The sequence below is a fragment of the Camelus bactrianus genome, chromosome 2 (assembly GCF_048773025.1).
Source record: "Camelus bactrianus isolate YW-2024 breed Bactrian camel chromosome 2, ASM4877302v1, whole genome shotgun sequence".
Classification (NCBI taxonomy): Eukaryota; Metazoa; Chordata; class Mammalia; order Artiodactyla; family Camelidae; genus Camelus; species Camelus bactrianus.
In genome coordinates this window covers 133,382,500-133,397,270 of record NC_133540.1, presented here as the reverse complement: position 1 = coordinate 133,397,270, position 14,771 = coordinate 133,382,500, and the positions used below count along the sequence as shown (strand labels likewise).

Here is a 14,771-nt window from a genome sequence, read left to right as displayed (position 1 = left end):
GTGCTGATGGAGTGAAATAATGTTACATCTTATTTCAGCAGATGTGAGGTACTCACAGATCAGAGGCACTTAGCTAAGTATAGAATGATGACTCTGTTTGTCAATGGCAGCTTCATTGCAAGACTTTTTTTTTTAGAATTTGCTGATATTTCTTTAAAAAGAAGTAAATAATTCATGGTAAGTCATCTTTCATGAAAGGGTTTAGATTGATTAATTACTTCATTTAACATCTATGCTCTACTCCCATTGCATATTATTGCACGAGAACCAAAGAAGTCTTGATTAGAAATCAAAGTCAGATGGCAAAACTGGTTTCAGTTTCAATTATAGAATTTTAATTTTTTAAAACCGGCAGAGACTAGAGATGTTTTAGTTTCATCCAGGCACTGTTGTTAGATTGGCAGCCTTCTCAGAATCACCTGAAATCTAACAGATTCCTGGTGATTAGATTCATTCTGGACCTAAGAACTTTTCTTTTTTTTAACTTTATATCTTTTATGCTTTTTAAGATCTAAAATACCACAGATATAATTGAAACGTGCCTCCCCTATTAATTCTCTCTCCCTCTTCAAAGGTAACTTTTATCCTGAATTTGGTCATATCAGCAGCTAGCCTGTGGCTCCAACTTTGTTCTATTTTTTTTAGATGTTTTAAAACTTTGAAATCATAGTCTTATGTGTAATAAGTCAATGCTGTCATCATGGTTTTTTATCTCACCTTGTAAAGGCCACATCTTTGTGACTGAAGTAGATTTTTTTTTCTTAAATTAAAGAACTACGATCATGAAAGGAACAACCCTTATTTATCTTGATGGTAGCAATGTTAGAGGGACAGAAGATTGAGTGAAGGGTCTGGAAATCTGGAGTATATTCTGGGAATGCCTTTAACTCGCGATATTTTGGGCCACCAAACACTCCCATTTATCTATCAAGTGGAAATAACACTAATCAGAATGATCAAAAAGCTGGAATGAAAAAGCCATACAAATGCACTCTTAGAACTGTAACAAACTGTTGACATGTGTGATTTATTACTATCACCTCTTAGGATTCCTTCTGTGAAAACTGTCAACTCTCTGACATGAATTGTTTTATAAGACGAATGCCAAGTCTTTTACTAACATAAACTCCTATTATCCCGTGTTGTCTTAAACTTATTATCCAGGCTTTCAGTATTTTGAAACATGGCCTCAGTGTAACAATGAAAGACCTTTTAAGCAAGTCACACACACACCCCGTGTCAGGTGCGAGAAGCGTGGGGACCTCGGCCAGGACATGACCAGACAGACACTCCTTCAAGGATTTCTGCCAGATTTGTTTCTCCCCTCTCGGCCTGCAACTTCCATTACCAGCAGCTCTTGCCAAAGTTAACTCTGTGTGTGTGTGTGAGTGAGTGTGTGTGAGTGTGTGTGTGAGCGTGCACAGATGCTGAACACATGAACCATCTTGTCGGGGTCAGTCAGAAGACAAGAGCCAATATTCCCAGAAACCGAGTGGTCAGGTTTCCTTAAAAAATGTGCAGAGATTGTGTTTCTGGAGATGAGGGCTCAAGTTAAAAGCAAACAAAAATACCACAGAACATATAACAATTTGTTTTTTGAAGGATTTGTGATTCTGAATTTGGCTCTAGTTCTCTTAAAGACCTAGAGAACTTCTCACAGAATGTGGCTCTTTGAAAAGAAACATTAATATAAAAACCTTATTTGCAGCTATTTAAAAAATTGAGTGATAAACCCTTTATTTACTATTTCTGGATTAACTCTGCAGGGGCAATACAGCAATAAACAGAGATCAGAGTAGACAGTTTCATGAAGATAACTGAAATAACCCAGCCATTTGATAAAACCCGTGGAAAGAAAGACTGGCTCCTGCTCGCTGACCTTTTCCACGGTGCCCTTCTCTGTCCCTGTTATTAAATAGGCTCGTGATGTCCGAGTGCCACGAGTAACCCCACCTGGCCCAGGTACGCCGGCTCTCCGCTGGGCTTACTGAATGTCCGCCCCAGTCTAAGCTGTGGGAGACACTGGTCTCTCCACGAGGAATGTAAGCTTCAGCAGGGAAAACTCATAGGGAGGAGATGGCGTAATGGGTCCTGTACAGCTTTGTAAGCATCCAGATATTTGGGTTTTCATCAGGAAAGGCTTCTCAGAAAATGTGACCACATTAGGGAGCTAGCTTTGATGGCTCGGTAACCTCGTCTGGCTTCAGAACTTCAGAGACTCCTCAGGTCCCCCAAAGCTTTGTTGGCTGGCAAAACAGGACCTGATGTGGACAGCGGAGAGCAGGGGGGACTGTCCCGTGACCGGGGGAGTCAGCGAGGCCGGGCGTGTTGGTGCTGCAGGCACGGCTTTAATTGGATGCTCTTTTTCTTTTCTTTTTCTTTCTTTCTTTCTTTTTTTTTTTTTTAAAAAGTCCCCCCTCCCTGAGGACTTCAGCGGAGGACTGGGGAAACTTTGTCACGAGGTTTTACTTACCTTACCTGATGGCCTAGTCTCTTTCCTTCTGTTTTTTACTCACACCTTTTTTCATCATAGGAAATTTGAGTCCAATTTACCTCTTCATTTCCTCCTCCTTTTTTCTTTAATCAAACTATTTTTTAGCGGCTGTTATGTGCTAGGCCTTGGGAAAAGCGGCATAAGGGAGGCGGGGCCCCTTCCGTGAGAACGAGCCCGGCTCAGCGGAAGCAGCAGGCCTGGGCGCACAGGGCACCCGTGGCCCGGGCTGGGCCGCGGCGCGTGGCTGTCAGCGGCACGTGGGTGGGCAGCCGCGCTGTGTCCCGCGGGGGACGGTCAGAGGGGCTCCCTGGTCACGCGGGGCCTGGGCCGATCCAGAAGGAAGAGAGGGCGCACACCTCCTCCGGGAGACACTTGAGGTCTGTCTAGAGCAGTCCCACCAAAGGGCTTTGTAGATCCCGCCCCTCCTTGGGGAAGAAAAAGAAAGAGGAGAAAGAAAAAAGAGACTTTGTCAAGAGACAGGTTCCTGGAGGTCTTGTTTCACAGGGGTCGGCCTTTTAGTGGAAATGACCTCGTGAGCATCGGGTGTGTGTACAGTTGAAACACGGTTTCGTGTGTGTAAGGCTCTAGTCCCAAGAAGGGAGCTCACGTGCTCCCAGTGTCCATCCTGGTCCTGGAGACGAGCGGGGCCGGGCACACACGTCTGATTCGTCATTTAGTTTTCGAGGTGGGGCGCTGCCCTGTGCTCATTCAGGAAGGATGGGGGAGTGGGGCTCAGAGCCCAGGCACTCGCTGCGTGTACAGAGCAGGTGGCAGAACTGGGGTTTCAAGCCCAGCTTCTTTCTGCTGCAAAAGTCCGGGAGTTTCCCATCGCACTGTCCGCTTTCCCCAGAGAAAAGAGAAAGTCTAGTCTTCAGATCCAATAAAAGTGTGCCTTGTCAACTGAAGGTTTAACAAACATCGGGAAGGTGAGGGCGTAAAGATGCGCTACAGAAAAAGCGGCCGAGAGACCCACGTGAAACAGAGAAACTGAGGGAAGCGAACCTTTTCCGCTCAGAGACGTCCGGGAGGCTCAGGGCACTGGGTCGGCGTCACCTCTAGTTCTGTTTCCGCACCTCACAGTAGACAAGGAGGAAACCACTGCAGGAGGCTCTCTGGGCCTCTTCTTTTCTCATCTCCTGTTTGAGTCTCTATTGAGGACATCACTCTGATTTTTTATAGAACAACTGAGCAGCAGAGTGGCTGATAACACGACCCCAGTCTCCTGTCAGTTCCTGGCTCTGATCCCAACCCCAGAGCAAGCCAAGGAACTCTGGATGTGTCTGTTGAGATCTTATTGCAAAATTACTACACAGAAGATATCTGGGACTTTGGCATTTCTTTCTATCTTACTTTTTTTTTTTTCTTTTTGGCTCAGAAGGCACTTGAGTTGAACTCAGACTGCAGCTTAGTTCCAAAAAGAATAGAAGACCTTTTGAAAGATTTTGAAAGACAGACTTGTCTGTCTCGTTTGCCATATGTCTCCAGTGATCAGGATCACACTTAGCTCTCTGCGAGTCCTCAGGAAGGCCAGGAGGGACAGCGGGGGACCACAGGGGTGGCTGTGAACGCCAGGAGCACCACACGATGCTGCTCGCATCTCCGGGTCCGGGCCACAGTCACTTTCTGAGCTCTCGACATAAACCACAAGGTTGCTGGCAGTGATGATGTCGGTGACAGCAGCCTCTGTGTTTTGAACGTACATGTGCTGGATGCTGGCTTAGGGTAACATTTTTCTCTTAACTTAGTCATGAATAGCAAGGTGGGTCATCTTGATACGCCTTCCTCTGTTTCTAAGGAAGCTGAGATCACAGAGGCTGTGACGTTCAGGGAGCAGTGATGTTCTTGCCTCCCAGTCACTGGGAGCATAGGCTTGGTCAGACTCCGCAGCCTTCTCAGACTCCCACTGCCGAATGCACTGGCCTTTCTGCATCCTCCCTGCCTTCTCCAGATCCCGGTCCACCCTCCTGTCTCTGAAAAGCCCTTCCTTTGCTCCTCCCCTCCCTATGTGTCCTCTCCAGTCATGCCCCCTCCTCCCTCACAGAGACCCTCCTCTGGGGCTCATCTGCTGGGCGCTCCCCCGGCTCTCTCCCTCCTCCTCCCTGCCCCTGGGAGGCAGCTCCTCGTTGGCTTGCAGCCTCCCTGTCCACTGCAGTTCAGACTCTCACCCGCCTCTCTCCTTAGGCTCTACCCCATGTATTGACCGGCTCTCAATCTTTCTCTGGGATCTCTGTCCTGCTTTGTCTTACGCTCCTCTGCTGACTTATCCCATCCACGGCTCTGGGCATCAGCCCCTTGACAGTGGATCCCTCGCCCCTGCCGGCCTCTCCTGCTCCATCTCTGGCCACGTGGCACCCTGGGTTTCCTGCAGTCTCTTCACATCTGCCACAGGGCCTTTGCACCTCATTCCCTCTGCCTGGAGCCCTTGCCACCAGTTCTTCACTCAGCTGCAGCCTTCTGACGATTTAGCTCAGCTCACAGCTTACATATCATCACAGGAGGGCCTCTCTTGGTCTCAATCAGCCCCTCTTTTTGTTAAAGACCACCTTCTATTCTTTGTAGTGCTTCTGTCTTACATTGCCTTCATCTTTGGGTGATGCTCTTTGTTTACGGTGGTCTCTGAATTTTGCTGGAATGGGAGCTCCACGGGGGCAGGACTCTCACGTACGTTGTTCTCATCTGTGTCCCAGCACCCATGTCAGTACCAGAAGTGGAGGGACATTTGGTGAATGATGAGTGAGTGAACAGATGAGTGCCTGGCGTCCCAGAACTTCAGTCCAGATGACTTTGATCCCTCGATGTTCCTCCCACACCTCATGCCTCTGCTCTGACCCCTTATGTAAACATCTCTGCACTGGATGTACTCAGAAATGTCTGCCCTCACTACAGGTGATCAGGGAGGTCTACAGTGGCTGTAGTGGGCCAGTGGATCCGGAATGTCCTCCCACCTCGAGCTCCCCGGTGCACAAGGCAGAACTGGAGAAGGTAAGGGGCATGTTTCTTTCTAGGAATTAATCTTACAGTTGATTTAGGACTCCCTCAAAGTTTTAATAACATCTCTGAGAGTTTCAGCACTTCTAGTTGGAAAAAAAAGAGAAAAAATAATGGCTCCTGCCTACTCTGTATGAAGCACAAGTCAGCAGTCACAGACCACGTGGTGGATCTTGCTATTCCCAGCTATAGGCGCAGAAGTGGGTTTACGGTGTAAAGGATTTAAGGTGTCCAAGCAGAGAGAGATCTGCAGGCAGCTCTGTGTTCTGGAATACAGCAGGCGTTTCGTAAGTGTGCCTTGCCAGAGGTTTATTTCCAGCAGACAGGTTACATTTCCTGTTCTTTACTCTGTACTCGGGCACAGGGGTGCTGCAGTGGGGCAGGGGGGCCCTTCCCGCCAGAGCGGAGGAGCCCGTCACCCCCCCGCCCCGCACACACAGCTTCGCTCCCTGGTCGGGCTCCGTTTGTCTGGATGTGCAAAGAGCTCGGGTCCCTGGCGATCCTTGGCTTCCTGCCAGCAGTGTTCAGCTGGTAGCTTGTGTCCCAGGAACTTTCTGAGGCCCCGCCCCGCCAGCGAGAAGATCCTTTTTTGTCCGTTCTTGTTTCAGCGTTCTCCAAACAGAACCATTGGGGGGTGTATGTATGTACGTGTGTACATATTTTATATGTTATATAATATGTATAAAATTTAAATATAAAATAAAAAATTCTATATGTAACATTGTGTAAGTATGTGTATCTATGTCCACATGGAGAGATTTATTATGAGAAATCAGCTTCCTTGACCACGGAGGCCGGCAAGTCCAAAATTGTAGTGTGGGCCCGGAGAGCTGACTGCGCAGGTGAAGCCTAAAGGCAGGCTTCTCCAGCAGGTGAGGTCTGCTGGAGAATTCCCCCTTACCTGTCCATTTTTTAATTTTTTCTTTTCAGGACATCAGCTGATGGGGTGAGGACCACCCACATCATGGAGGGTAATCCTCTTACTCAGAGTTCACCAATTTAACTGTTAGTTCCATCCACAAACACCCCCAGGTTGACAAGTAAAGGCGACCTCACACCCCTCGCCCTGGTACTGTGACGGAGCAGGCCTTTCTCTTTGTCCTGATCACAGAATTCATGCCTGCTCCCTGTGGAAAGTTTAGGAAGTTCAGAGAAACAGAATGGGAGGAATAAAGTCACTCACGAGTCCCCCTCAGGGGCGGCTCCTCTCAATACTCTACGTGTGTTTAAACGAGTTTTTTCCTATTCGTGTGTTTCTTTCACAGTTTAGATAATCTGATGCGTTTAATTTCTTATGCTGCTTTTTGTTTTTTTTTCACTTACCTTTATATTATTAGCAATTCTCCAGGTTTTTGAAAATGCATAGCAAGCATTTTTGCATTTTCACCAGCTGAATAATATCCAATGCGTATGACTCGACTATCACGTCGAGTCATATATATCATGCGTATACACGTACCATGTGTATACCCCGCCCCAGAACAGGCTCTTTTCTTTTTTGAGTCATGATGCTTCGTGTGTGTGTGACTCTTTGCTGCTTCTCTACTACCTGAGATTAATTTCCTCGAAGGTGGATTACTTACTAGTCCAAAGAATTATTTTACAAGTTTGATCCATGCTGCTAAGCAAGTTACTTTCCAGAAAGCTTGGTCCTGTGCTGTCTCCCGTACACAGTGCATCAGAGCTCCTCTTCGACCCGCTCAGACAGGAGCTGGCAGTGCCCTTCTGCACCTTGTTTTCTAAGGCTGCACTGTGACTGCCTGGCTGGGCCTGTTGGCCTAGATCCCAGGGGTGCTTCCTGGCCTGAGAGCTGGGCTCTGTCACTGTCACTGCACGTACTCGGGCCCCCCAGGACACCATGATTCTTCACTGCAGCTCTTCCCAGCACCACTGGGGATTGCTGGCCCCTGTCTGCCATCCTCAGCCAGCGCTGCCTGGACCTTTTATCATGAGTTGAGGGTGTGTCCGCTGTGTCCTGGCATCGCCGGGTACTTTGTCTCCCTGCTGGCCAGTCTCCATGGCACTAGGGTGTGACTCGAGGTTCTAAGGAGGGACGTCCTGGAGCTGTTACCCCCTCAGAAGACTCCAGAGGGTCTCTGGTCGGAATGGGAGGGGCTCTGCTCAGAACAGTGTCTTCTTCAGATACTAACCTAGAGTCCTAATTGTGCCCCTCACACCCGGATATTAGGACTAAAAGCATTACAAGTATCCAGTGCTCTTTGACAGTTTGAGAGTCCCTTGCCTCTCTGTGGGCGTCCTGAGTGTATTGCTGCCAGCGGAGACTTGACCCTTGACCAGTTACTGGTGAATGCCAGGAGGAGATTACATGGGTGATGTAGTGTTGATTTCTGGAAGGATAATGTGGTTTGGTGAGGGGAATTTTTTTTTGTAATCCTAATATAATTTTCAAAATGATTTGAATGAAACAGGTTTGGCACTATAAGCATGTGTTAGTATAACCTTAGGGTTTTCTTTGTTCTTTTTTCCTTTTAAAGTCTTTGTAGCAAACCAGCCAGCTAGTTAGTCTGTGTTACAGTTGAGCTCTGTCTCCAGATCATTGTGAACGTGGCCCGTGTTTCCTTTCACTTCTGATTGGTCCATGATGAACCACTTTGTCAGCGTGGCCGTTGTAAGAATAACTTCATCTTTTTATCCTCACAGAAGCTGTCTTCAGAGAGACCAAGCTCAGATGGGGAGGGTGTTATAGAAAATGGAATTACGATGTGTAACGGTAAAGAACAAGGTGAGTTCTGCTTGTGCCAAAAATACGTAACTAAAAAAACCCTGAAAAACAAAAAACACACAAGACCAAAAAACACCACAGTCAAATCTGTAAACTCTGATTGTGTGAAAAAACACCTTGGTAATTCGGTTATGTGGATGTCATCACTGTATCACAGTGACAGAAACCCTTTGGTTAATACTATCCCTCTCTCCGTGTCTTCATGCCAGTCCTGCCAAACCTCAGCCTGGGTTTTCTCCTGTTGTCTTGACACGTGCCTTGCATAATTTCAATTTACGACTCACAGCAGATTACTTCCTGATTTATCACTGAAACGGATTTGCATCTTGCTGGGAGACATGATTTTCGGGGAAGAGCTTAGGATGATGAGACGGTAAACCCGCGTGCCCATCCCAGTGCTGCCTTTGCTGAAGAAAGGACCTTGAGCACGTTTCTTACCCTTTAATAAGCCTCAGTTTCCCCATCTTTAAAACAAGGAGGCCAGGCTCGCAGATTTCTGATCTTTTTTAAGAAGATTGTCTGAAAATGTCTTTTATTTCTTTTACATTAAAAAATTTTTTTATTTGTAGTAGAATACACATAACATACAATTTACCTCCTTAAACATTTTTAAGTCCAGGTTCAGTGGCATTAAGTACATTCACAGAGTTGTGTGGCTACCAGCACCGTCTGTCTCTAGACCGCTTTCCATCTTGAAAACTGAAACTCTGTCCCCGTTAAACACTTAGCCCCCATTCTCTCCTCTCCCTGCCCTTTAACTCCTCTAGGACCTTCATACAAGTATGATAATGCAGTATTTTGTGTGTGTATGACCGGCTAATTTCACTTATTTCACTGAGCATAATGTCCTCAAAGTGCACCCACAAGGCATGTGGCAGGATTTCCTTCCTTTCTGAATAATATTCCTTGTCTGGGTGGACCACGTTTTGTTTATCCATCCATCCACTGATGGACGCTTGAGTCGCTTCCCCCTTTTGGCTCTGGTGAATGATGCTGCTGTGGACGTGGGCGAACAAATATTGAATTCTCTCTTTAAAGTCAGCTCTATAAAGATATCAATCACATACAGCAGAGTTCTCCCCTTTCGGCGTACAGTTCTTTGAGTTTTGACAAACACAAGCATATAACCGTCCCCATAGTCAAGACTTAGGAGATTTCTGTCCCCCCTGAAACGCTCACTTGTGCCCCTGGCAACCACGGATGACTTTTCTGTCCTGAGTGGATCCCGCAGCCTCCGGGTCTGGCTTCCTCAGTGGGCGTGATGCTTTCAGGGGCGTCCCTGTCGTGGTCAGGGGTCTGTTCCATGTCGGGGCCCAGCAGGGCTCCAGGGTGTGATGAGACCATCATCCATCCCCTGACTGAAGCACGCGTCTCCAGGCCTGGGTGACGTCCAGTGAAGCTCATAGATGCTCATGGGAGGTTTCGCATAAACGAGTCTTCGTTCCCCCGGGCGATACCTCGGGGGGTGGGGGGTCTCCTCGTCGCAGACGCTCGCGTGCGCTCATGTCGCCGCTTTTGTTCTTTTTGTTCTGACCATTTTAGTAGGTGCGTAATTGCGCCTTTAGCATGCATTTCCCTGTGACTAACAATGTGTGGGACATTTTTTCACATGCTTTTTTGCTACCCATTGTCTTCTCTGGGGAAACGCCTGTTAAATCTTTTGCCCATATTCCACCCCTCCTTTTTTTGGTTGAAGTTTAGTTGATTTACAGTGTTGTCTTAGTTTCTGGTATACAGCATAGTGATTCAGTTTTACATATACATGTATATATTCTTAAAAATTTTTAAAGCAATGTCTTTTTGTTTGTTTTTTATAGTTTTTTGGGGGGTCATTAGGTTTATTTATTTAATTTATTGTTTTTATTTATTTATTTATTTGTTTAACAGCAGTACTGGGGATTGAACCCAGGACCTTGTGCATGCTAAGCATGTGCTCTACCACTGAGCTATTCCCCCCATACAGTGTTTTTCATGTTTTTTCCCATTGTAGGTTATTACAAGATATTGAGTAGAATTCCCTGTGCTATACAGTAGGACTTTGTTGTTTATCTGTTTTACATATAGCAGTTTGTATCTGCTAATCCCAAACTCCTAATTTAGCTCTCCACCTCCTTTCCCCTTTTTTCTATGTCTGTGAGTCTCTTTCTGTTTTGTAAATAAGTTCACTTGTGTCATTTTTGTTTTTTAGATGCACAAAAATGTGGCATAAGATGTTTGCCTTTCTCTGGCTTGCTGCGGCCGTCTCTGGGTCCATCCACGCTTCTGCACGTGCTTTTGGCTGTGCTCTTACCGATTCTTTTCGTTCTTACTAACTTTTGAGAGTTCTTTATATATTCTGAAGGAGCATCCCTGATCAGATGTGTTTTACTCGTGTCTTGTCCCAGCCTGTGGCTTAGCCTCTGATTTCTTTTGCAGTGTGTGGACTGAGAGGAGCGGTAGGATTTGTGGGTGGCGGGGGAGGTTTTCCCTCGGCAAAGCCAGCAGCCTCTGTGCTTCCCGGGTGAGCGGTCTGCCCGGCCAGCTCGCCTGCAGCCTGTCCCTGGAGTGGAGTAGGCACCTCCTAGCGTGAAGGGAAGTCTCCTTAAACCAAATGGCAGTCCAGGCCACTAGAATCTTGGAGCTCGAGTCATCCAGACTGCTGTGATGTTTCAGGGTTCATGGCGGAAGGTCATGGTCTCTGCCTTTGCCCGTGTGATTTTCTATCTCAGTCCTATTGAGTGTAATTTTGGTTCTTTCCATCGGAAGTTACTCAGTGGAAGGTATCATCTGTGTCTTCACAGGGCACATTATGTGTAATCAAAGCCAGGAAAGCTATCTTTAACTCTTGCCCCAAAATGGAGTAACATGCAATCTCAGGGCTCCCGCTCAGAGGCAGAGACCCAGCGGGTGTTGCTCTGGTTGGTCTCTTTTCCTGTTGGCAGTTTCTTCTCCCAGGGTCCCTGCACAAAATCTGATTCTCCAGAATGATCTATATGCCTGGGAACATGTGCGGGAACATGCCTGATATTCTCCGGCTTCCTTCTAACAAGAGCAGCCTTCTGCACCTTGTGAAGGTGCCCTTGGTTCAGATGTCTTTGCCCGGCATGGTGCTTTGCATGGAGGCAACTCCCAATAAGTAATCACTGAAGAAACTCGTAGTTTAAGCACTTTCGGACCTTCTGCTTAGCTTTTATTCTTGCCACTCACTCTTGGCCAGTTTGCATCTGAGAATTTTCATTCAAGCCCCCTTGATCCCAGCCGTTTCGGAACTCGGACCGATTGCTCTGCCGGCTGCACAGAGGAAATCCCAAACTCCTGCAGCTTCTCCTAAATGTCAGACTCACAACAGAACATGGACACGCTCCAGACTCTGTGTGATCAGAGCCACAGGGAATGGCTCTAAAACTCCTGTTTCTCCTTTCAAGGAGCCAAGCCCTGTCACGTAGTAAACCAGCAACGTCCAGGGTTTGGTGAGCTAGGAAGGTTCCCACTGAAGCTGCCGCTGACGTGGGAAGAGAACTGAGCTCCTGCTGCTACTCTGTGTGGAGGCCACGGCTGTCCCCAGCTGGCACCTCACGTTTATGATTTGATCCCGAGTTAATGGGTCTGTTGATAGACTTACCAAATAATTAGTCCACTGATGTTAGCCCCATGTCCCCGTTCCTCCCCTAGCCTAAATACCAAAACACCTAGACTCCCCTTATGTAGGGTAATAAGGAACTGGGTGTGTATTTATGGCTTTGAAAATGCTGAGAACTAGCCTTGCTTCAGTGTCTGTCACGCCCCCTCTGCCCACGTTGGCGGTGCAGACTCTCCAGACCTCCTCCTCTGCAGCTTCAGTGAGATGGGAGTTCTGAGTTTTTAGGCATTTTTTCATCATTCTACTTCGTGTGTTAAACGTTGCCTTCCATTTAACAAATAGTATCAACATATCCTTGGTGGCTTCTTTCTCACGTTCCTACGTACTTTGGCTTTTTCTTCCGAGGACAGCCTCGCTTCCGCTTTTGCAAAAAATGAATCTGTGGCTTTCAGGGAACTGAAAGCCTCTATGGTCTTCTCTCCTGGGAGGAAGAGTCCAGCCAGCATTTTCCCAGCAGGGCAAATCCTAGTAAAACTGGAAATAAATCTAACACCCAGCGCTCTCAGTCCTCACCGTGATGCAGGGAGGGCCTGGCTCATGCTCCCGAGCTCTGGGGAAGGTGCCTCCCGGGCATTGATGGTCCTTGCTGAGAGGGCCTTCTTTTTACAGCTTAGCTCCAGTGAGACGTGGTCACAGATCATCTCCACATGTTTTAGAAACAGCCAAGGAGGGCCATCCACTGGTGTTCTCACTTTCGCTTTGGTTGAGCTGAAATCCAAATGGCACAGCTGTCCCAGCCACGGGCCCCACGCCTGCCGGCAGCTGGGGAGGAGGTGTGCCCCAGACTAAGAGGTTAGAATCACCGATTCTTGGTGCTTGTTTTACCAGGGAGTGTAAGGAACAGACAGGAGAGTACAAGGAGTGGGTGGGAGTACCAGTCCCATGTCCCATGTTTCTAGTATCACAGGAGGCCTTGCCTTGTTCGAAGAACAGCACAGGCTGCCGTGACAAGATACACAGACAGGGCAGCTTACACAGCAGACGTTTGTATCGTGCGCTCCCGGAGGCCAGTGGCCCGAGGTCAAGATGCCAGCAGGGCTGGCCACAGGTGAGGCCCCTTCCCGACTTGCAGACGGCCGCTCCCTCACTGTGTCCTCAGCGGCCTCCCTCCAATGCTCACAGTCTCTTCTCAGAAGGACACCAATCCAGTCAGATCAGGGCCCCACCCTTAAGACCTCACTTAACCATCATTACTTCCTTGGGGGCCCCATCTCCAAATACAGTCACACTGGGGGTTAGGGCTTCAGCATGTGAATTCTGGGCGGGGGGGAGGTAGCACACACATTCAGTCTGTAGCACTGTGTACCCTGAAATATAAGCTGGCTTCTTTATAACATAGCACCTCCTGCCTCAGATGTTGTTAACTGTCATTTCTTTCTAGAGGAAACAAGGGGTAAAGCACAGTGACTGACCTCTCAGGCTCTCACTGGGCCCGGGGTGGTGGGAGGAGGAGCTGCAGGGCCCAGAGGCGGCAGGGCTGGGCGAGCGGATGTCACGCCGGCCTTGTGCCGCTGGCATGGTGCTGGTGGCAGAGTGGAGACTGAGGAGGGGACAGCGTGCCTGCTCCCCACTCCCCACCAGAGAGCAGCAGATGTGGGGAAGAAGTGGGAAGTGGGAGGGCGAACACAGAACATTCTTAAAGGGAGGGTTTAGGAATTAGGCCTGTAGTTTATCACCTCACGTCTCTGAATCCTCTTTCCCTGAAATTATCCTGTGTGATGTATGTGTGCGGATGCGTGTTTTGTGCCCCTGAGGAAAGGGGACGAGGAAGGAATTCTTGACTTTTATTATATCTTAAGAAGAATCTGTGATGCCCTCTGGGTTATAGACAGAGGGTTGAGGGGGTCTTCCTGGAGAGGACTGGGGAAGGGCTGTTGGGGTTCCCTGGGGTTCAGGCGATGGTGTTTGGCCTTGATGCTGCGAGATCTTTTCAGGGCCCTCTAGGACGTCACACACCCCTCTTCCAGCATATCCATACCGTAGTGAGGCTGGACTTGAACATGTGTAGGCCTGGAGGCTCAGCACCCTGTGAGGCCTGGGGAAGGCGCCCTGGACCCTTGGCTCCAGCGCCAGGCACATCAGAGCCCCCAGGCTCGCCTTTCCAGAGGTGCTCTGCTGAGAAGGGCCTTGTCCCTCAGTCCCTGCCCTGTCTCAGTGCGCGTGCTGATTCTTCGTGCCATGCCCGCTCCTGTGATTCTGTCGGAGGTCGCAGACAAAACCTGCAGCGGCTGGAGAGCACGAATGGCCAAGGTGGGGCAGGTGCAGGGTAGCGGCTGGCGGCCAGCGCTGTCTCTGGTGGGGGCATGGGACCATCGTGGACACGGGGCCCATGGGTCCACGCGCGTGGATGCTGCGTCTCTGGGCCCGCCCCTGCTGCCCTTTCCCCAGCGTGTGGGTTTAGCGTGGGGAAAACTTCCCCAGTTTTCTGAGGGAAGCCAGAAAGCATTTTCGTGCAAAACATTTATGAGTTTTCCCTGTGCAGTTTAGCGCTGTGCAGGGCAAACAGCGCCAGGGGCTGGGCTGCAGTGCCCGTCTGACAGCTCCGGGGGGGGGGGGGCAGAGTTGCGTGTGAATCGAGCAGGTCACGAGGGGCTGGCGAGGGTCGCGGAGGGGGGCCGCCTCCCCTTCCCCGCCTGGCCCCTCCCCGTGCCGGCCAGGACGGGGCCGCAGGAGCCTTCCCCCTGTTGCTGATGCCTCTCCCAGAGCGGCTGCCTTAGCTTCGGTGCCTCTGCTGAGAGTCCCCTCCCCGTCCCCCCTCGGAGGCTTTCCCTGACCGCCTGGTCGCGCTGCCGCATACCCCGGCTTTAGGTCTACAGAGGCCTTGCCGCCATCTGACCTGCCTTGTGGGTGTGTGTCGGTGTGTGAATGCGTGCACGTGTGTGTGCTCTCAGCCTGCTCGCCTCTGTTCTGCCGTGTTCTCTGGTATC

At 49.1% G+C, this 14,771-nt stretch overlaps 1 protein-coding gene across 5 annotated transcripts in view; it reads left to right on the top strand.

Moving 5' to 3' along the window:
* AFAP1 (actin filament associated protein 1) overlaps positions 1-14,771 on the top strand; it is a 135,466-nt gene that overhangs the window by 81,315 nt on the left and 39,380 nt on the right. For all 5 annotated transcript variants that reach the window (XM_074350853.1, XM_074350862.1, XM_074350869.1 and 2 more), the window contains 2 exons: positions 5,381-5,476; positions 8,144-8,225. In XM_074350853.1, the coding sequence (XP_074206954.1) occupies positions 5,381-5,476; positions 8,144-8,225 (178 nt within the window). The remainder of the gene's footprint in view (positions 1-5,380; positions 5,477-8,143; positions 8,226-14,771) is intronic.